This window comes from Hemicordylus capensis, chromosome 1, assembly GCF_027244095.1.
Source record: "Hemicordylus capensis ecotype Gifberg chromosome 1, rHemCap1.1.pri, whole genome shotgun sequence".
NCBI lineage: Eukaryota > Metazoa > Chordata > Lepidosauria > Squamata > Cordylidae > Hemicordylus > Hemicordylus capensis.
In genome coordinates, this window is record NC_069657.1 from 281,305,273 (window position 1) to 281,328,637 (window position 23,365).

General features: G+C 45.5%; 1 protein-coding gene across 1 annotated transcript; it reads right to left on the reverse strand.

Moving 5' to 3' along the window:
• Positions 1–8,405: 8,405 nt before the first annotated feature.
• Positions 8,406–23,016, reverse strand: RRM2 (ribonucleotide reductase regulatory subunit M2). The gene is made up of 10 exons (XM_053286995.1): positions 22,685–23,016; positions 22,063–22,140; positions 18,470–18,628; positions 18,233–18,349; positions 14,685–14,818; positions 14,120–14,214; positions 13,893–14,026; positions 13,458–13,562; positions 13,218–13,331; positions 8,406–9,738 (listed from the first exon to the last, which is right to left on the reverse strand). The coding sequence occupies exons 1-10, from the start codon at positions 22,790–22,792 to the stop codon at positions 9,586–9,588; spliced, it is 1,197 nt and encodes a 398-aa protein (XP_053142970.1). The 5' UTR covers positions 22,793–23,016; the 3' UTR covers positions 8,406–9,585.
• Positions 23,017–23,365: the final 349 nt, after the last annotated feature.

Consider the following 23,365-nt stretch of genomic DNA (forward strand, 5'->3'; position numbering starts at 1 on the left):
ATTTTAGTATCCATGACTCATTGCCTCACACATGGATACTAAGATGTTTAGAAACAACTGGTGTCAGCAAAAACATTCAGATATTTATTTAAAAAGCAATGAGCATGTGGAGTACACAGTTAACAATCAATGGCGAGACACTTGGACAGGTTAGCATTAGAAAAGGTATTTTCCATGGGGACTCACTATCCCCTCTGTTGTTTGTAATCGCCATGACTCCACTTTCACAAATACTAAACAAAACAGGCCTCGGATATCAAACATCTAAAACATCAAGTAAAATAAACCGTCTGCTGTACATGGACGATCTGAAGTTGTATGGAAAGTCCCAGTCAGAAATCGAATCATTGCTAAACACTGTCCGTATATTCAGTAGCGATATAGCAATGGAGTTTGGACTAGACAAGTGTGCTACATTAATAACGAACAGAGGGAAAATAACAAAAAAGGAGAAGGAATAGAACTGCCCAATGGAAGCAAGATCAAGAACCTGGAAGAGAAAGAACATTACAAATACTTGGGCATACTCCAGGCTGATAACATTGCACACACTGAAGTTAAAAGAGTGAATACATCAGGAGAGTTAGAAAAGTCCTCAAGTCCAAACTCAGTGGCGGGAACACCATACAAGCCATAGGGGTGTGCAATTCGGATTTTTGGGTGATTCGGCTCGGACCCGAGCCGAATCACCCCCGTTCTGTTTTGTGCCCGAATCTGGGTCACCCGAATCACCCTTGATTCGGTTCGGATTCGGATTTAATCCGAATCCGGATTAAAGTTTTTTTTTAAGTTTTTTCTGAGGTGTGAATTCTCATTCTATCATAGCAAATGAGATTTTTTTCAATTAAACAACTCTCATGACCCCACTTTCACTTTTTCACACTTTCCCTTACTATGAATAATATGAGGAAGTAATCAATTTAGCACACTTCACCTTATGAAGACAAACCTCATACAAATAAATTCACCATAATTCACCCCTCTGCCCAATCACTCTTAAATTGGGGATGGGTGGTAGCCTCCAGCCATCAGGCACTATCTACCAGCCCACCCCACTCCTTTGGGGCAGATCCACTTTCTGCCCCCAATCTGCCCCAAAGACACCCAAACTTCAAAAATTCTCAAAAAATCAGCCCTCTGCCCAATCCCCCTGAAATTGGTGTGGTAGCCTCCACCCATGAGGCACTACCACCCCACCCCACTATTTTGGGGCAGATCCACTTTCTGCCCCCAAACTGCCCCAAAGTCACCAAAACTTCAAAAATTCTCAAAAAATCACCCCTTTGTCCAAACCCCCTGAAATTGGGGTGGTAGCCTGCACCCATGAGGCACTACCACCCCACCCCACTATTCTGCCCCAGCCCCCACTTTCTGCCCCAATATGCCCCAATCTGCCCCAAAGACATGAAATTTTCAGAAATTTACCAAAAATCAGCCCTTTCCCCAATCCCCCTGAAATTGGGGTGGTAGCCTGCACCCATTAGGCACTACCACCCCACCCCACTCCTTTTGCCCAAATCCCATGCTATGCCCCCGAACTTCCCCAAAGTCACTAAAACTTTAAAAAATCGCCAAAAATCAACCATGAACCGAATCACCCGAATTTTTTGTGCCCGAAATTCAGGTGATTCGGCTCGTGCCCGAAAAATTTCGGGGGGCATCGGGGGTGATTCGGTTCGGCCCCGAATCACCCGAAATTGTTTGTTTCGGGCACAGATCGTTCTGTGCCCGAAATTTTTTGCACATCCCTAACAAGCCATAAACACCTGGGCTATACCTATTATCAGATACACTGCAGGAATAATAGACTGGACCCAGGCAGAGCTAGACACGCTAGAGTGTAAGACCAGGAAAATCATGACCATCAATCATGCTCTGCACCCCCGCAGTGATGTAGATAGGTTATACCTCCCTTGCAGCTCAGGTGGAAGAGGAATGCTGCAAGTCCATCAAACAGCAGAGGAGGAGAAAAGAGGCCTGGAAGAACATCTCAAGGACAGTGAAGAAGATGCACTTAAAATGGTCAATAACGAGAAACTATTCAACACCAATGAAAGAAAGCAGGCCTACAAGAAAGAACAAGTCAAGAACTGAGGAGAAAAATGGAAAAATAAGCCACTGCATGGTCAATATTTGCACAATATAAGTGGAAAATCAGACATCTCCAAGACCTGGCAATGGCTTAAGAATGGCAACTTGAAGAAAGAAACTGAGGGTTTAATACCGGCGGTTAGGGGTGAGAAACACTTGAGATGGGAAAGAACTAACCCTAATCTAAAGGGCAACGTATAGAGCAAGTAAGGAGAGAGAGAGGGAGAGAGATGTTTCCACTGACTCTCGGGGAGAAGAGGATGGAGGGTGACACACCAAGAAATACCTTGAGGAATATCAGAGCTCATAGAGTAGAGTCAGGTAGAACATTGGTGAGCCCCTTACTCATAATCTCTACTCTCAATGCCCCTGCAGCATGCTCCGAATTGTGTAGCAGAAACCTGGACCAGGACATGGGATCAACAGCGATGGGGAACCAGCTTGTGGTGCAGATGGGCCCATGCCTACGCCAGACAACGGTGGGGGATGGCTTCATCTTCGCGCATCAGGTCGGCAAGTTCTGAACCTGTGAGCAGGAATGGAGGCATGGCCAGCTTGTTCAAGACATACAACCCGGGAGCCACAATGGCAACGGTGGAACTATGGTGCATCTGGTTGGGCAATTACCCCCCCCACCCAGGTATGGTGACAAGGGCCCACACCTGGGGGGGGGCAAGTGTCCATTTGGATGTTTGGGTCCGCACCTCTGGCAGCTTACACCTGGTAGGTGGGTGAATGCTGTTCTCCTCTGGCCACATAGTGGTACGGTTGGCACATCTCCATGCCGCCAGGTTAGGGACCCCCTAGGCTGGGGCCGGTATACATAGGGCCCGGCCACGCAGGAGCCTTTTGCCGGCCCCAAGGATGGCCCAAGTGGCAGAGTATTTTTGGTGCTTGAGGTGAGGTTCAGGATGCCTCTTTGCCCAATGGACTTGGCGAGGGTCAGCCCCCCCTTCAAGAACGGACCATTGCAGGCACTGGACAGGGAAGAGGAAACGTTGCTAGAGGCCTCCTCTTACCTTTTCCTTCTGTGGGTAGCCAATAATGGGGTTCGGTAGGTCCATGAATAGTATGGGATCAGCAGGGCGAGTTCCATAGGGGAAGCAAACCATTTGAGAATGGGGATTCCTCCTTTATGAGGGAATTTTTCATGGACCCCAAGGATGCAATATATAAACACGGGGGGGGGGCATTGGGTCTACTGCCCCCATAACTCCACCTGGACCGAAAGGTAGAGTGTGAATGATGGCACACAGTGATGAAGGGTGGGAGGCACGTCAGCAACTTGCAGATTCTCGTGGGTTGGTGCATCTCTGCCACTCATCACCCAGACAGGAGATGGGGATGTGTGAGGACGCTGTGAGATCTGCTTGCTGCCTCTTAGTTTGGCAGCAGGGGGAATTGGAAGGGATACCAGATCCTCCACAAAGGGGGAGGCTCTTAGAATGATGGACATAGGGCAGAACATAGGGTTGCACCCTTCGGAATCGGCTGCAGCGGCCCTGGTCACATCCTGGGGGGGGCTTTCGGGTCTCAGCTATGTGGCATAGAGCACAGATAAGCCTGGGACACAGGTCCCAGTCAGAGGGCATTGATGCAGATTGGCACGGGACATGGGTCCTGGTTATGTGGTTTTGAGCACAGATTGGCCTGGGACGCGGGTCTCAGTTGCATGGCATCAAACACAGATTGGCCTGGGACGCAGATCTCAGACATGTGGCATGGAACACACATGGGCCTGGGACACGGGTCCAAGTGGGCACAAGGTGCTGAACTAAGAACATAGTTGGCCTCAGTGATGTGGCTCAGCTGGTGGATGGCCCAACTGCTGCCGTTACCACCGGAATTTTGGAGGACAATCCAGCGCCGGATATCCTGGGGTTACACCTGGGAGGGAATGACTCAGTTAGCCCACTGGGAATTTCACTCACTCAGGAGGCCATATGTGACCTGGAGGTGGTGCTGTCCCAGGGCCCGGGTCTTATCATACTCGGGTCTGACATTACTCAATGCAGGGTTTGCAGAGGGACTCACAAGCAGAACAAGATTGACAAGGCCGGGCCGGGCATGGGGGAAGTAATGCTGCCCTGGCCCAGTTCTTGGCCTCTAGCGGGGCGGCTGTATACTGCACACCGGCATTCTGTCTTTTCAACCCACCCTCTGCTGAGGGAATGGGGTCCACCTGTCGGCCGCAGCCTTGAGACTGTTGGTGGAAGACTCGTGTCTGGGATTGAGACTGTTGGTGGAAGACTCGTGTCTGGGATTGGCGATAGTGTGGCATGGTTGGTGGGGGTGTGGGGTGTTAAGCTAGGCTAATGCCTGCCATGGCAAGTACAGTGCGGTGGGAAGCAACAGCTTAAACTGGGTGTGGCACCTTAGGGAAGCGTTTGGCATCAAGGAGGATGAGCAGATCCCTTGAGGCTTGACAGATCAGGGATGCTCCTCAGCCCTTCTGCTCTGCAAAGCAACATTTTCCGGCATGGCTGTGCAGCCATGGAGGGGTGTCATTAGTAACAGAGACCTGACTTTAGGTCAGCTAGGAAGGGCAGCTCTTGCTTTAGAGCGCTGGAGCCAAGGTGATATTGCCACTATCAACTAGGACAAGGCGTTGCCGACTTTATTGGAACCGCAGTGTGATGGGTGGAGCTCCAGTCCCAGTTACGTACCATGTTTCCACACAAGAATTATGTCTCAAGAAATGTGGCCCATTTCACCAAAGCAGCATGTGTCCGTGTCTCCTTGGGTCTGGGCGCAATGCAGTGATTACTGACAAGATACAACCAACTTCTTAAGTCTAGAGTGTAAATTGTGGTATGTGTCTTAGGATCCAGATGCTTGGGGGCAGTTATTTATGCAAGGGAGCTGGGGTTCCTAGTCTTTAAGAGCCTGAGTCTCCAATATCACATTCTAATTCCCTTGTAATAAGGTTGCCACTTGATTAAAGACTCTTGCATCCATTAAATAAATTTGTTGATCAGTTAAATCCACATAAATTCGCTTATGACAGAAACAAGCTTTAAAGAAAAAGGTACACTGGCTGAGATTCTAAGTTTATTTGAGAGAGTCCAATTGAAATTATAAGGACAAGCGAGGCATGCCTCGATCCTAGCTTGTCCTTTTTATTCCTCAATCACCAAATAAGGGGACTGTCTAAGATGGCACCCACTGTGACACACCATCCAAACACAATGACTGAGGTTCCCTGACTACATTTGAGAGTCCCGTTGAAATTAACTTAAGTCAGCATCTGTCACTGTGCTTGGATGGTGATGGGGTGGGTGTGTTTCCTTAGAAGTTTCCCTTCCTGGGTGCGTGAGGAAGAAATATCTCTGAGATGGTGCCCTCCGTCTGTCACTTTCATAACTATTGTTTAAGCAAGTGTTGTGCAGTAAGTGCTTTTCAGTCAATTCAAAAGGCTCTCAATCTAAGCAGATAATCAAGGGCTGGCATCCTAGCTTTCAACCAATTATTTTAATAATCTTCATTATGATGTTTATAGCTGATATGGGAAGCTGGGAAGTGATAAATAGAAGCCAGTTTGGTTAAGGCAAGTTTTCCCCTATAGTCGAGCGGTGCCTAGTTGTCCTGGAAACGAGGCTGATTAACTAGATGCAAAAAGGATTCCTCTGCTTGTATTAGAAGTGGAGCATTCCATCTACCCATCTTCCTTTGCATCCAGCTGTCCCTCAGAACAAAACTCTCATCAGAACACATTAAAGGAACTAGCAGTGCAGATATAGCTTAGCACCTGGGGAAAGTGCTACTGCAAGACTCTGCTGCGTTTTCTCTGTGGTGACCAGGTCATAGACATGCTTCCTGACAGGATCACACAGACACCTGTGTTGCCAGGTACAAGCTTATATTCAGGAAGGAGCAGCTGTATCAGTCAGAATTTTAACTTTTGCCAAATATTTTATTCACTTTCAGTTCTACCTTCTGCTTTCAGGGCCTGGCAGTGGCCAGGCTGTGAGCCCCATGTCTAGCCAACAAGCAGCTAATACAGCCTTCCTTCATTCCCTGCTATGGACCTGCTACTCTAAAGCAGTGTTTCTCAACATTGGGCCCCCAGATGTTATTGGACTTTAATTCCCATTATCCTCAACCAAAGACCACTGGGGCTGGGGATTATTGGAGTTGAAGTCCAATAACATCTGGGGACCCAACGTTGAGAATCCCTGCTCTAGAGGACCCAAAAGGGAGTGGATAAAATTTTGGCCGAAGATGTTGTTCTCTGGTTGCTTCCAACAAGTACCTCTGTGTTCCTGCTGTTAAGACAGGATTCTCAGCCTGAAGGGGAATAATGCTAGAGAAACCTTAGTACTAAACCACCTCATTGCCAGGTTTAATACTATCCACATTTGTTTCAAAGCATAATTATTTCCAAACCAGTCCTCCCTGAAGGGACCATTTCTCTGACACCATCTTCTAAACAGCATTTAAAGAACAAAGCAGTCTCCCGGCTGGATTAAAGGATTAAGAGTCAGTACTTGTAAACAAAGCTACAAGGATATTAATGTATGAAGTATAAGTGGATTTATGCTGGGGAAAGGCATTACCGCTCATGTTTCTGCTTCTAGGAGCTCCTCATTGTTGCAAGATGGCTCAATAGTCATTTCTGCACTTCAAATACAGTTAAGTAGGCATTTAATGAATACCAAAACTCACCAACGCTCAAAGGTTTGAACCAGTAACAAGCATCTATTGAGCAGAACTTACTGTGTTAGGCTTCTGATATGCAATACATGAACACCACAATCCAGAGTAGGGCTCAGTGATTTCAGAGACGGTCTTCCAATTCTGAGTAGTTCAGACTGCAGCTCTGATTAAATCAGACCAAACTACTGCAGTATAATGCCTGGCCATGCCCAGTCAGAGGGCACAGAGTGCATGTAGGCAATGAGCAGCCCATGTTCTTTTGTTCCCAGCTTCTAGCTGCATCTGAACAGAGAATACCCAATGCATGCCCAGATTCTGCTTCTTACTGCTGTTGGCCAACATCAGTCTGGCAGAGAATTAGTCTGGATGCTGCCCAACATCTAGCCCCTTACTGAAACCCTGCTGTGTTATTGGCCATTGACCGTATTTTGTAGTAGAGTTTGCCATTTTTGTGATCCTGCCAATAGTGTTACAGGAGACAAAGCATTAGGTTTAGATGGAGGTGCAGAGTCAAGTATTCCGACAACCATAACACTGAAATTTTCGGAAGTATTCCGACAACCATAACACTGAAATTTCCTGCTTGTTATAAAAATCTACTCAGTGTAAGAGATGAAGCATGAACTACAAAACTAAAAATGCTCATCTTTGCACAATTCTTTCCCCAAGTAATATAGCAATAGCACTTACATTTATATACCGCTCTATAGCCGGAGCTCTCTAAGTGGTTTACAATGATTTAGCATATTGCCCCCAACATTCTGGGTACTCATTTTACCGACCTCGGAAGGATGGAAGGCTGAGTCAACCTTGAGCCCCTGGTCAGGATCGAACTTGTAACCTTCTGGTTACAGGGCGGCAGTTTTACCACTGCGCCACCAGGGGCTCTTTACCACTGCGCCACCAGGGGCTCTCTAATGTAATATAATGGAGAGCTGATCTTACTATGAATATTTATATACCACTCTTCAACATTCTCAAAGCGGTTTACATAGAAAAATAAATTTAAAAGATGGTCCTGTCCCCAAAGGGCTCACAATCTAAAAAGAAACATAAGGCAGACACCAGCAATAGCCACTGGAGTTAGATAGGGCCAGTTGCTCTCCCTCTGCTATCTTGTGGTAGCAAGCATGAATTGTCCCCATAGCTAAGCAGAGTCTGCCCTGGTTGCAGATGAATGGGAGACTAGAAGTGTGAGCACTGTAAGATGGGGCCACTGAGAAGAGCATCTGAGATTCGAAGTTCCCTCCCTGGCAGCATATCCAAGATAGGGCTGAGAGATTCCTGCCTGCAATCTTGGAGAAGCCGCTGCCAGTCTGGGTAGACAACACTGAGCTAGATGGCCCTTTGGTCTGACTCAGTATATGGCAGCTTCCTATGCTCTTAATGTGCTAGTAGAGACCACACCACATTCCTGTCAATTGTGCCTGCATAACATTTCCTGCTTTCTTCACAGGATACTGCAATACTGGAAATAGAAGGGGTCTTCGCTCAGTGGCCAGGCACATAGTATGCATGCCAGCCCTATCTCCACCTGGCCATTATAATCTAGCACCCACTATCTACCCGAGACCTTGGAAATCCTGCACGCCAGCACAAGTACTTGGTGAGATGGAATGGCTGGATATTAAGAGATTCAAACACAGCAGGGACAAAAGTTACTCTGATTACTTTTATTGCAGACTATGATAAATACACCATTTTGTTTAAAACCTCTTAAACCATGGGGTATAAATGCTCTATAAACAGAGAACAATGTATCAATCCATGAACTACACTGCCTAAAAGGAGTCATATCTATCAGATTTTTTTTTGGTGTTTGTGTATTTAAGAGGTTAAGCTATTTAGCCAGTCCCCATTTTTACCAAGCATCTACCAGCCAGCATGTATTGCCTTATTTTGCAGTTTACTGTTCTCCTGCTAGTCATGGGGGAAGGGGAAGAGCTACCCTCAAGAAAACCGCATGTATTTTGGGCACATCCAGACAGCAGCCTGCTATTGGTGGGTGTTAACAGCACATAAGCATCTTCAAGAAGTCCTCAATGTAGCAATGTGCAAACTGGCATGAAGCACTTCATGTCTGAACTGCACATGGGCCTTCTATTTCAGATTTGAGAGGTCTTGACAGTGCTACAAGCTCCTTTCAAATGGACAGACTGTATAGGGATAGTCTGTAAGTCCTCAATCATTAAAAAGCTGTAAGCTGAAAAGTCAACTCTTAATAGTTTGATCCAGCTCTTTTGAAAACTGGAATTTTATTCAAGTTTTACTTCCATACGAAGTCTATTAAGATACTTTGCTAGAAACTGTACAAGTCTAAAGGTTTCATTTGAATCACTTCAGATATGTAGTTTACATGCAAGTAAGAGCATAACAGATTAAACACAGTCTAAAAAGAGTTTATCCTAAACTCACATGTATCACCAGCCTTCTCTGGGAACTGAGGGCCAGACTTATTAAAGTGCCAGGTTTATGTACAAACTATTAAAATAGTAAATAAAAAGAGGCAGTGTGGTTATATAGGTTCTGCAGTTTTCCTACAGATTATTCATGAAATTCTGCACCTTGACCCATACGACTTGCTCTGATGTGACAAACTATTGGCATCCTATTATGGGAGAATGATACATGCCACTTCAAGCACTGATATTTCTGAAAACTGAGTAGCTTATGTATTTTTTTTAAATACGTCTATCATTTTTGGAAACTACTTTCCCCCCTGCTTTAGCTAAACAAATTTTTCTAGAATACCACCACACATTGTAGGAACATAAGTTGTGAGGACAATGGGACAAACCACTTGTCATTTTGAACTAGCTGGACACAGTCCTGTTTCATTTAGAAGTCTGCATCCAGAGTGAAAGATTTATCTGTAGGTTTTGACATCACTCCCATCCTCTGATATTCGCCCACACGCTTTTCAAAGAAGTTAGTTTTGCCCTCCAGTGAAATATTCTCCATGAAGTCAAATGGATTCTCAGCCCGGAATATCTGGAGAGGGGGAAAATGTAAGTTGTCAACATCCAGAGTCACTCAGGGTTATTATCTAGGATATTTGAACTAATGAACAATGTCAAAATGCGCTATTGCATCAATCCCCTTGCTGCATTTGTCCCATCAAAACTTCTATTTCCCCATGTTTTTCTCCCACTTCAGTCAGCTCGTTATCAAACACTCCCACTTGACTTCCAACTCTATTGCTAAATGCAAGAGAATTCGAGACCCCACTTGTTCGCTCTGAATGACCTCTCTTGGCCCTCTTGATGGCCACCTCTCCAAGCACTTGCCCCATCCCCTGTCCTCAAGCTGTTGCCCAGCAACAGTGATGCCACCTTGTCCCAACCCCAGCTACTAAGCCTGTCAAAAGGGAAAAGTCACATTGGGGGATGCCCGCCTTCCACTGTGTCTCTTATTCCCCCCTGTGGAAATCAAAGGGAAGGGATGGAAAGGTAAGCACTGTGTGTATTGGTCACCCAAAAAGGGCACCATAAACAGAGCAATCCACTTAAATCACTGCAAAGATAACATATGCCTAGAGCTTTTGGAGTCAGGAGGTATACATAAAAAAATATGGGAGGGCAATACCTGGGGACAGCTTTGAAAGGCAGCCACACCCAGAATTATTGAATGACTGTGCTCTATTTCTCAATAAAGTTGGGGAAGGAGGGCCCCCAGCCTCTTCCCCTTGGGTGCAGGGATGCATTTGGCATTACTCATGTGTTCAGACATGCAGTGCTTCATACCAATTTGCACATCCCTACATTGTAAACTTCTTGAAGAGGCTTATGTGCTGTAGCACCCACCAATAGCAAGCTGCTGTCTGGATGTGCCCCAAGAACATGGGGCAATCCCTAATAATGTGCAGTGATGACCCTTCTCCCAAGGGCTGCTCTCAGGAGCGGAAGGCCATGGAGACAGCAATGCCTTTCCCTGCCTTGGCGATTGCCGTGAAGAAGCAGTCCAAGCAGGCCCTCTGCCACTCCAGTGTTCTATTAGCACACATCCGTGTTAGTTTTCTCTTGCTATGGCAACCCTACTGCCCTGGGGTCACCGATAACCGTGGATCCCCTCTCCCATGATTCCCTGCAGCAGCCGATCTACATACTCCGCAATGCCAGTCCAAACCCAGGAAATTTGAATGAGAGTAAAGATCTATCCCCAGCCCCAGTGTTTCCCTGGTCTGCCCACCTTGTACCTGCCCAGACCCATGGAGCGGCCACCACTCCTTTGGAATATGAAAGGGCTGCCTGGAGAGAAGGTCTCTATGCACAAGATCTATTTACCAGAGAATGGGGGGCTCCACACAAGCAGGGACCCCCTGATTTGTATGGCCTAACTCATGAGAGTGCAGTCCAGAGGACCAAAGGTTTTGGAGCTTCTGGTCCTCCCCCAGTGGACTAGCCCTCTCATGAGAGGACTAATCCCTGAGCGGCAAGCTGACACTGGCTCAGAAGTGTGTGTGTGGGTGTTCCTGGACTGCTTTGCCAGGGTCTGCCATTGCAAGAGCATCCTTAGTCACAGTGGACAAGACCCCAGGATCTTTTGCCCTCTACCAGATACATATTTCCTCCTCGGAAGTCATCATGACCCCTTCCCCGAGTAACGGAAAAATAGTGCCCCTCAGCATTCCCCCCATTGGCAGAAATTGTGCTTGTCAAGACAGTTTTGGTCCAGGGCTCTTCAGAGGGCAGTGGTGCCACTGCTGTCAGAAGGGCTTAAAGGCCATTAAAAGGCATTTAAATGCTCTTTTTCTGAATGGACCTTTCCCCTGCAGGTGGTCCATTCCAAAAAGGGACAGTCATGCTCGGCACACCCCCTTGAAGATTATGGCCAGTGGCAGACATTCTGGTGCCCAGTCTACAGTCTGGCGACTCAAGCACTATGGAGCTTACTGGGACGTGCACTCGGACCAGGAAGCGGGAGCCAAGCTACAACTGGATGAATATCTGCAATGCAACTCATGGTTACAAAAATTGGTTTCCAGGCAAAATACAAAGTGCTAGTTATAAAGCCCTAAACAGCTTAGGCCCTGGGTATTTAAGAGAGCGTCCTCTTTACTACGAGCCACACCACCCACTGAGGTCATCTGAGGAGGTCCGTCTCCAGTTACCGCCAACTCATCTGGTGGCTACACAGAGATGGGCTTTCTCGGTTGCTGCCCCGAGATTGTGGAATGCTCTCCCTGTTGAGATACGATCCTCCCCATCTCTGGCAATTTTAAAAAAACATCCGAAAACCCATCTTTTCACCCAAGCTTTCCCAGCTTTTAAAAGCTGTCTGTTTTATCCAATCTAATCTGTTTTAATTTTATTGATTTTAGGTTGATTTTAAACTGTTGAATTGTTTTAACTTTCTATATGTGTTTTAATTGTTTTATGTTAACCACCAGAGATGAAAGTTTGGGCAGTATAAAAGTTTAGATAGATAGATAGATAGATAGATAGATAGATAGATAGATAGATAGATAGATAGATAGAATTAACCTCTGGTTAGTCTACCTGTGGTTTCCCATTACGTGTGAATGTGGCCACTGCTGAGCTACGGGGACTTTGGTCTGATCCTAGAAGGTGTTTCTGCATTCTCAGAATCTCTCAACAGATTCTTTAAGCCTTAACTGTTGAGACATCCTAAGTGGGCATTCTTGCCATGTCAGTTTAACATGCATTGGTGGACTAAGAGATCATGCAAAACTGAAGTTAGTCTATCTCTGAATTACTACAAGACTCCTGGCAGGGCTATATCCTATTCTACTATATTTATATGTATACCCCGCTCTTCTTCTTGAGGAGCCCAGAGGGATATACGTGTTATGTTGATAGACCTGTCCTCCAGATCAATGGCTACTAGTCTGGTGACTATAGGCCACCTCCCTCTTCAGGAGGTAAATTGCCTTTAAATACTGTTGCAGGGGAGCAACAGCAGGAGAGAGGGCATGCTCTCATCTCTGAGGCATCTGGTGGGCCACTGTCAGAAACAGGATGTGGACTAGATAGGCCTTGGGCCTGATACAGCATTATGTTTATCCTAACCACCATGTGAGGTAGGTTAGGCTTTGAGCTGGCCTAGAGTCACCCAGCCATTTCCATGGCTGAATGGGGATTTGAGCTTCGGTCTCCCCAGTCCCAATCCAACACTAACCACTACGCACTGACTCTGGTCATATCCGGTGGATTTCGTCTTTATAGAGATATACCATCCAGATACACATGGGGAATATGGTAGGCTAAGATATACCAACAAAAGGGTATCAACTGAAGATATGCAAATGACTTTACATTAAAAGGACAATCACCTAGAATGCCTTTGGGCAGAATATACATTAAGTAAGCTGTCACCCTGCATTAATGCCTTGCTTGATCATTAAATATACATTAATGAGCCAAAAGGCAATCGCTTGAAGAGAAAGAGCAGGCCTAAATGTAAATAAATTGCACTGCATTCCTTGAAAAGGCAAATGGCACAAAACTTACCTTGTTAAAGCCTAGTTCCAGCATCAGTCTGTCTGCTACGAATTCAATATACTGCTTCATTAAAGTGCAATTCATGCCAATTAGCATTACAGGCAGTGCTTCCGTCAAGAATTCCTGTATTTAAGTGAACAAAGTGCCTTAATATGCATATACTGCACATCTAGAAGAATTTAATACCCTGCTAAATTTCAAGCTTTTCATAGTTGGATGCTTTTTACCACCACCGCCACTGCCAATTACCTGTTCTATCCTGACAGCATTAGTGATGATCTCTCTCACTCTTTCCTCAGATGGCTTGTGTACCAAGTGTTTGAACATTAGACAAGCAAAATCACAGTGTAAGCCCTGCAAAAAAAAAATAATTGGAAGATATTTCAGAGAAAAGCTGTGCTGAGAGCTACCTCTATATCACAAGCAACCCTGAAAGTTCTGAAGAGTAGCTGGAAAATTCCTGCATAGATTCCACATAAGCAACCCTTGGGTGTTCTTGAGCTCTTCACTCTTCCCATTAAAGCACTCTTAAATTATTATGAACTTTAAATTCTGCTGGATGGGGAAATGCTTGGGAGCCTCTTTTCCCGGGAAGTTCAAACACTGCTCACTCACCCGTGGTTGGAGGTTAGATATCATCAAGTGTTTCAATACAGTTAGAAGCCTTAGAAATGTAAGCCTCACCTCATCTCTGCTGATCAGTTCATTGGAGAAAGTGAGTCCAGGCATTAGCCCTCGTTTCTTCAGCCAAAATATAGATGCAAAAGAACCCGAAAAGAAGATTCCTTCGACTGCTGCAAAAGCTACTACCCGCTCTCCTGTTGGGACAAAGTTCAGAGTTGCTTGGATCATTTGACTTTGTGCGCCTCCTGTCTAATATTCTACAAATAAGAGCTGAATACTCCACTCACCAAAAGCAGCTTGTTTGTCCCCAATCCAGCGCATGGCCCAATCAGCTTTCTTTTTAACACATGGCAAGGTTTCAATGGCATTAAATAGGAACTCCCTAGAACACAGTGATGCATTTCAGCATGTGATTAGCTGAAATAAGAGTTGCCATGCAAGTATATAAAATTTGTATCTCCCCACTTTCTAACCAACCCATAACATAGGTTAGGTTGGCAAATACATTTCATTGATTAGCAGGGATATGAATCCAGGTTATATCATATGGCTAGAGAAACAGATACTGAAAAAACTAAAGACCACAGGTTGTTTTATAGTGTACATAATAATGAAGACGAGCATTAATTATTTTGCATGGTAGTTTTTTGTACATTTTACAATTAGGTAATCAAGCAGCCTTTTATAAAGCTGGTCTGCAAAGCCCCATCCCCTTTTCTGAACAGTATGACCCTTAGTTTTGAGACCATACAGAGCCTCAAAGTGACAAAAACCCTCAGTTCTGTAGCATTTGAATCCCTTATGCACATTCACTATAGTAATACCAAGCATTTATCTCAGCGTAGTACTAACCTCTCTTTTGGGTCTTTGATGTAAGTGTCAATAAGTAAACTATACATTTCTGAATGAATGTTTTCCATAGCAATCTGGAAGCCGTAGAAACAGCGAGCTTCTGTGACCTGTACTTCTTGGCTGAATCGCTCCACCTACAGGACACATCATGCCATTTAAATTACAAAGCATTTCCCCTATTTTAGATCAGTATTATGAATGTGCTTCTGTTCTTTGTGGTAGCCCTCCACACATTAATAGATGAGCATGCAGAGTATTATTTTTACCAGTATTCAGCAAAAAAAAAGCATCACAGCTGCATTTTGTTGATGTTGAGTACAGCAGCTTTTGTTACCAGATTGTATAGGAGTATAATGGTGAACCATGATCACATTTCACAAAGCAGCTCTACGGTAAAGTACTCCAGCCAGGCAAAAAAGCACCCTTATGTTGCATGCAAGTTAATTTTCAGCAGCAGACATTTAGGATATAGCCTAGCAGTGTTCCCTCTAAGGCATGCGCGTGTGCATGAGCTTACATGGTTTTTTATTTCCACTCAGTTAATTTTAGATCCTGCTCAGGTTGAATCAGGAAGGCCCCACTTTGAAAACACATGTGTACACCCTGCCTTGATACTGTCACTCAGAACAAAACTCATTCTGCACACAGAGGGGGGAAATTAGAGAGAGCACTGCTTTCTTTACTCAAGAACTAGCAGGAATACAGTGGTCCCTCGACTTACAAACTACTCGACATAAGTATTTTTCGAGTTACAAACGGCAGTTTTAGATCCGGTTTTAGATGGGGTTTCCTCGACTTACAAATTTTTAGATGGGGTTTCCTCGACTTGCCTGCCTGTTTACTGCCTGTTTATTCTTGAAAAGAAATGTTCCTGTGCAGTTTGCAAGCCTTACTGGGGGTCTGGGTCTTTTTTCTAGGCTCCGGAACGCATTAATCCGTTCCCAATGCATTCCTATGGGAAGCCGCTTTTCGACTTACGAATTTTTCGACTTACAAATGTGCATTCGGAACGGATTAATTTCGTAAGTAGAGGGACCACTGTATAAGAAATCAGACTCAAGTGAATAACTGCCTCCAAGATTTTAAGAACAGCCCTGTTGGAGCAGGCCCAAGGCCTATCTAGTTCAGCATCCTGTTTCACAGTGGCCCACCAGATACCTCTGAGAGGCTTAACGGCAAGCGCTGAGGGCATGCCCTCTCTCCAGCTACTGCTTCCCTGCACCTGGTGTTTAGAGGCATCTTGCCTCCGAGGGTGGAGATGGCCCATAGTCACCAGACTAGTAGCCATTGCTAGACCTGTACTCCAAGAACCTGTTAAATTCTCCAAGCCCCTGTTAAAGCCATCACCACATCCTGAGGCAAAGAATTCCATAGATTAATTATGCGCTATGTGCAAAAGTACTTCCTCTTGTCAGTCCTAAGTTTCCCGACTTCAGTTTCATGGGATGACCTCTGGTTCTAGTGTCGTGAGAGGGAAGAAAATTTCTCTGCCCACTCTACTCCATGCATAATTTTATATACCTCTATCATGTCTCCCCATAGTTGCCTCTTTTCCAAACTAAAGCCCCAGATGCTGTAGTCTTGCCTCATAAGGAAAGTGCTCCAGGCTCCTGATCATCTTGGTTGCCTTCTTCTGCACCCTTTCCAGTTCTACAATGTCCTTCTAAGATACGGTGACCCAAACTGTACATAGTACTCCAAATGTGGCCACACCATTGATTTGTGTATATTAGAATTTTTATTTTCAGTTCCCTTCCTAATGATCCCTAGTATGGAATTTGCACAGCTGCCGTGCACCAAGTCAACACTTTCACGAGCTGTCCACCCCACCCCAAGATCTCTCTCCTGGTCAGTCACCGACAGCTCAGATCCCATCAGTGTATATATGAAGTCAGGGGGTTACCCCCAATAGGCATCACTTTACACTTGCTTACATTAAACTGCATTTGCCATTTTGTCACAATCAGCCTGCTTTTGACAGGCAAAACTGTGTAGCAGGGAGTGATCAGAGCATCCATGAAGCTACTTGGCAATCATGGGAGATCTAGAGCTCAAAGACAAATAATTGGTTGTTAAATAACTGCTCCAAGCTATCGCGGAGGGGGAAAGGCCTCTCAGAATGGAAGTGACACAGCATGTCACTGGGTAAATAAGAGCTGAAATTTCAGTGACCAAGACAGAAGTTGGTGCACAACCATGGGGCTTCACCCAGCAGCCTGTGCATAGCAACAGGACGCACATGGCCAACGCGCATGCACAGCGGCCATGTGCGTGGTCAGCAACACACACACTCCTCGAAACCATCTACTGATCAACTCATAAATGTGAACCAGTTCTATAGTGTGCACTTGCATGCTTTTAATTATACTGTGGGGACCCAACAGTTGGGCAGGAAGAGTGGAAACTAGACAGCTGCCAAAGCAAAGATTCATCTAGCTCTGTCTACCTGCCAGAGATTACAACAGCTGCCTTTATTCTGCCCATACTTCCAACTAGCCAGAACTTTATAACAGATGCTTTGTGGGCAGATTGCTCCCAACAGTTAGCATTTGGGTGGGGAGATTTCATTTTTCCTCTTATCCTGAACACTTTTGGGGGGAAAAATTAGTAAAAGTGCTGAAGTTTCTCACTTGGCACTTATGATGCCCAATAAACCATAAGATATGCAGATGAAATTGGCAAGGCTGGAATCTATACTTCTGGAGGCGCAGAACAAACCTGGCAGCAGAGTCCGTGGAAGAAGTGAACTAGGCAAATACGCCAGGTAACAGCAGAGATATGAAACATTTCATATTTATAGCAGAAATACCTTACTTGCATTACAGTACTTGACTGAGAGCCACTTTAAGTGCCAAGATGTGTACAAGTCTTCCAAATCACACCTCATTCCCAAATTGAAACTATTATTAATACCTTGTAATTTCCAGGGGCTTAGACAGCATTGAAGCATTAATGTCTTGTCCCTAGTTTTAGGCTTTAACTTGTGACCCAGTAACTACAAGAGGCATGGCAATCTTCTGCCCTAGTTCTGAGGGATCAAAATTGATATAGGGCATCTAGCAGATGCCCAAGAAAATTGCAATTGTCTTGTTTCGTGGTTGTGGTCTAAGGGTCAGGTTAAGTAGACTTGTGCTGGGGTAGAGAAAATACTAGACTCATGTAAGCTGCTTACCATGCAGCAGTCAAATGAAAAGACTACAAGAAGTATCCACATGATGTTTGATACAGATTGGCCCCAGTCAGTATTTAGATTAAGAGGGACCGTCATTACAGACTGGCTTGCAGTCTAAATGAAGTTACCTTCCTATGCAGCACTACACTTTATTCACTTGGTGGCATGATCTGGATTGCTATTCTTGATTATTCTCCTTAAACCAGACAGGTGTAAGGGCTCTAGCATTAAGATACCTTGCTTAGTTATGGATTCTCCTACTGGTGTTTACTATATGGTTTGGAGAAACAGCAGCCTGCAAAAAACAGTACAGCAGGACAACATGTTATGGACTAGATAACTGCTTTTTTAGCTCGTAGGTTTTCTGTATGCTTACCAAGTTTTCATTGACAATGCCATCACTTGCAGCAAAGAATGCTAAGACATGTGAAATGAAGTACTTCTCTTCAGGTTTTAAGGATTCCCAGTGCTGAAGATCTTTGGAGAGATCCACCTAAGTATACAGAGTGATCACAGTGAACATTGTGGTTATATTTCAAAAAATCTGAAATGGAACCCAGCAACATTGTATGTTTGCTACACAAAGACAGCAAGGATGCATAAGGCCTCTCACCTCTTCAGCCGTCCAAAATGATGCCTCTGCTTTCTTGTACATCTGCCAGATGTCGTGGTACTTAATGGGAAAGATAACAAAGCGGTGGGGATTTTCCCGAAGCAGGGGTTCATCTTGTAAGTTGTTTGAAGGCAGCTGCTTCACACCTTTATATGCATCCTATTTTTAAAAAAAACAACATAATATATTCCATTCCTAGGAAGCCTGTCTATACCATGAAGATGCAACAACACTTTCATAAGACAATATTATTATTTATATTATTATTTTCACATTTATATCCCGCTATTCCTCCAAGGAGCCCAGAGCGGTGTACTACATACTTGAGTTTCTCTTTCACAACAACCCTGTGAAGTCAGTTAGGCTGAAAGAGAATATACAATGAGAAGAATATCTGGTAGTTTTAAGTCTTTTGCAACCTAGGCAGAAACAAATTTAAATAAAAAGGGCTCACTTATAGATTGTATGTATAGGTTATGAGTAAACAATCATTGAGGCATAAGGAGAGGAGAGCTGGTCTTGTGGTAGCAGGCATGACTTGTCCCCTTAGCTAAGCAGGGTCCACCCTGGTTACATCTGAATGGGAAACTAGAAGTGTGAGCACTGTAAGATATTCCCCTCAGAGGATGGGACTGCTCTGGGAAGATCAGAAGGTTCCAAGTTCCCTCCCTGGCTTCTCCAAGATAGGGCTGAGTTTCCTGCCTGCAACCTTGGAGAAGCTGCTGCCAGTCTGTGAAGATGATACTGAACTAGATAGACCAATGGTCTGACTCAATATAAGGCAGCTTCCTATGTTCCTATGTAAACAGAATAAAAAGGCAGGAAATCAAAAATAAAATATTTTATTGTATACTCTGCCCAGAGACGCAAGAAGGGGGCAGTATATAAATGCACACAATAGAATTAGAGCAAAATAAAATAAGAGCAACAGAGGTGGAGCAAACCTTCCATGAACTAAAACAAGGCAATCACCTCAAGCAGCAGATTATAGGGGTGCCAATGGGGCAGTAAGATGCCCCATCACCACCAGAGCAGTTTTTCACCTAGTGGTGGCCATGCTGTTTCTCTTCCTCGTCAACTGCCTTGGGACAGGGGTACCCTACTCCCTCATGCACCACTGAGCTGGTTATGAAACAGGGGAGGAAGCAGAAGAGTACTTCACTCCAATGTGCTAGAGCAGGGCTTGACAAATCCCAAGTGCCTGGTAACCAGGGCACTCAGAAAATTTCTGTGGTGCCTAGACTAGGATATTCAAAGTTCGTGATAAGCCCATTTATCCACCTCTACAATGTCTGTCATGAAATCCAATAATTATGTAAAGAGTCCATTGTCTGGGTCCTAGATCCAAAGCAAATTTGTCAAGGCCTGCTCTAAAGCAGAGCATCTAGAGCTTTACTGCCCTTTCTTCATTTCCTCTTTTATCCCTCTTATAACCTGCAGTTTACAAGGATGCACAGCCTGTGCATTGCAGTGACTATCACCACTATAAAGGAAGTGGCACAGTTGAGTGTGCACATGTGTGAAATCAAGTAACGTCTATTTCTGCCACCTGGAACAAAAGAAAAGAGGGGGAGGAGGGTGGGCACAGAGATGTGTGAGTGGCATATAGTATCTTAAGGAAGACATTGTAGAACTGGAAAAGGTACAGAAGAGGGCAACCAAGATGGTCGGGGGCCTGGAGCACCTTCTTTATGAGGAATGGCTACAGCATCTGGAGCATTTCGGTTTGAAAGAGGCAACTACAAGGAGGCATGATAGAGGTGTATAAGATTATGCATGGAGTAGAGAGTGGACAGAGAGCATTATTTCTCCCTCTCTCACAACAATAGATCCAGGGGTCATCCCATGAAATGTAGGACTAACAGAAGGAAGTACTCTTTCACACAGCGCATAATTAGTCTATGGAATTCTCTGCCCTGGGGTGTGGTGATGGCTCCTAGCTTGGATGGCTTTAAAGCGGCTTGGGCCAGGGGCGTAGCTATAATTGAGATGATGGGTTCAAAGAACCCAGGGCGGCCCCCAAGCTCCACTCCTCCCTATTTTCTTCATTGTCTCCCTCACTCAGAGGGGCCGCTCGGGAGAGGGGCAAACACAGGCCCCCTCTCCCCTAGCTACAACCTTGGCTTGGGCAAATTCATGGAGGACAGGTCTATCAATGGTAACTAGTCTGGCAGCCATAAGCCACCTCCAGCCTCAGAGGCAAGATTCCTTGAAATACCAGTTGCAGGGGAACAGCAGGAGAAAGAGAGCATGTCCTCAGCTCTTGCCTGTGGGCTCCCCAGAGGCATCTCTGTGTGAGACTAGATGGGCCTTGGGCCTGATCCAGCAGGGCTGTTCTTAGGGTTATATGAAGACTCAAGGTGGAGAAATGGAACACAAATTAGAATGTAAAGTAACAAGGAGACGAGCACAGGAAAGCAGCTTATAGGAACCACACTAAAATAAAATACATGAAGAAAGCAGATTTTGAATCAACAAGTGGTGAGGCTTCAGGAATGAGAATGTAGGAACCAAGGCACCAACTAATCAAGCCAATAACAAATGGTATGATGGGACACTCTGATGACTTCCTTGCAAAAAATTTTTACTGGATGATAAAGTTCCAACGATTTCTTATGCAGTAACTACGTTCTGCTATGTAGCCACCAGACTGCGTAAAGAAAAAGTGGGTGATTAGATTATATATTATGTGAATTTTTATTTTGCTAGTGGTCAACTGTTTATCTAATTTTATCATGTAGTTCTCTTGTAAACTATGTAAGTTTTAGCTTATTTATTTAATTATTTTGTTATTTTTCTTCTTTTGGTCAAAGACTATCAATAAAATATGTAAGTATGTATAAGTCGGTTGCTAAATGGTGTTAGGAGACTCAGCAAAGGAATAACTTTTTTAATTGTAAATCGCCCTGAGCCATTTTGGAAGGGTGGTATACAAATCAATCATCATCATCATCAACAGGAAACTTAAGTTGGTGCCTGCAGGAATTAGGATATAAAAGCTAGCAGCACAGAGGGAAGGACAAAAAGGCTTATAGAGTAAGTTTAAGGAGTGGCAAGGACAGGAATTGCAATGACGTCGATCGTTCTAAAAATTGGAGGGAATGTAAGTAGTTATCTCAAGCTTCTTGTGAAGGTTACATGGCCACCACTGTAATGAACCCTTGTTTAAATCAGAGCCCAGACTGGCTAAAGGACAGTTTTACAGAGAAGAATCCCTATTCCCCCCCCCCAAAAAAAAACCTCCTTGACAGTCAGATCTTTAAAAAATGAAGAGGCAAGGGCATACCTGAACACAGAGATAATTTAATCGAAACAGAGAAGGCTACCACCAGTCGAAAAGGTAAACTCGGCTGCCCCCATGCTCTTACCCCATTTACTCCCAGCGGCAAGAGCCTGCTGCTGCTTTGTACAATGAGACCATTTGGCGCCAAAGTGGGAAGGCAGCCAGCCCCACCCTCCTCCGGCTCAAGCCCCAGTCTAGCGTGGCGGGAAGAGACACATCCCCATAGAAGAAATATCACCCCCAGGCAAGCAGGACTCTCTCCTCCCCGGCAAGCGCCCCCCAACAGCTGACTTCTTCACTATGAACTCACCGCCTCAGCTGCCGGCTCTTGAAATATTTTCCTCGCCGTCTTGGAGGCCAGGACTCGGGTGGCGCTGAGAGAGGGAGGCTGCAGGGCAAGAAGGCGGAGAGCGATACAAAATGCCGGTTAAAGGATATTTGAATTATTCTAACAGAACACACGTTTTCAGCAAAGAAGCTCCGAAGTGTTTGCAGTGCAAAAATGCTGCTGTTCGGAGCAGGGGGCGGCGGGGGGGATGGCCCGTGGCAGACCGGCAAAAGCAACCAAGGCAAAGAGAAAATCATGTGTTTGCTCCTAGCCGAGTTCATTGAGCTGAACAAAGGGAAGGCGGGCGGGCGCCTGGAGATTCCCTCCCACCCTGCCCAACACAATACCAAGCCCTTGATCCTCCAGGATTGCTTTTCTCAGGCTCCCTTGGAAATGGATGCCGATTTCTGGAGACTCCGGGCCAATCCTAGGGAGCTGGCAAGCCTAACTGTGCGAGGCACATTCAGCTGGGGCTGGCCTTGGAGCGGAACTGACCGGGATTGAGAAGGCGGCAGTTCTACCCGGAAAGAAAGCACTCAAAACCTGCAAGGCGGGAGGCTCCTCTCGGCCGATCAGAGCTCCCTCTTCTTCCTCCCAAACTCACCGTGTTCTCCTTGTCGCTCAAGGCCAAACTCTTCAGGGGCGACAAGCGGCAGGCGGACTGCTGCTCGTTGTGAGAGGACGAGGACAGCGGGTTGCGGGCGGCCAGCATTTCGTAATGGTTCGCGGCGGGACAGAAGAAACGGGAGCAGACGGGCGATCAGCGACAACAACCAAGAACTCTGGGAGACTGAATAGTAACCAGAAGAACTAGGGCAGGCTTTGTTGCTACTTTATATGCGCTTCGAACTTGGCGCCAGAGCGCCCGGCCGTCCAATCAGAGAGTGAGCCCTCCTTCTCCTTAGGGCTCCCTCCCTGTGCCAAAAACGCGGGAAATTGCGGACAAGCCCCAGCCACTCTGCTCGTTTATTGGCCAAGTGTTGCGGCAACAAAAGGTTACCAAACGAGGGAACCGCGGGCAAAGACGTTCTTCGCCTCCCTTTCTCTCCTATTGGCCTAAAAGGGCCGCGCCCTTCCAAGGCGCTTAAACCGAACGGCTTGGGAACTTGTCCATCACCCTTCCGCGTTTCCAATTGGCCAGGGGAAGAACTTGGGCTAGCCACTGACAAATGCTCGGCGCGAATCGCGTACTTTAAATTATCGCTATTTACCTCAATGGGATTACTCTGGAGTAAATGTTGTGTAACTCTCTTAAATTCTCAGATTAGTGGGGGAAACTGATATA

Excerpts from the sequence above, each read along its gene's own strand:
- RRM2 (XM_053286995.1), bottom strand. The coding sequence starts at position 22,792 with ATGCTGGCCGCCCGCAACCCGCTGTCCTCGTCCTCTCACAACGAGCAG. Across the intron at positions 14,027-14,119 it reads GGACAAACAAGCTGCTTTTG|GAGAGCGGGTAGTAGCTTTT; the intron begins GTGAGTGGAGTA and ends TTGTCCCAACAG. Across the intron at positions 9,739-13,217 it reads TGGAACTAGGCTTTAACAAG|ATATTCCGGGCTGAGAATCC; the intron begins GTAAGTTTTGTG and ends CCCCCTCTCCAG.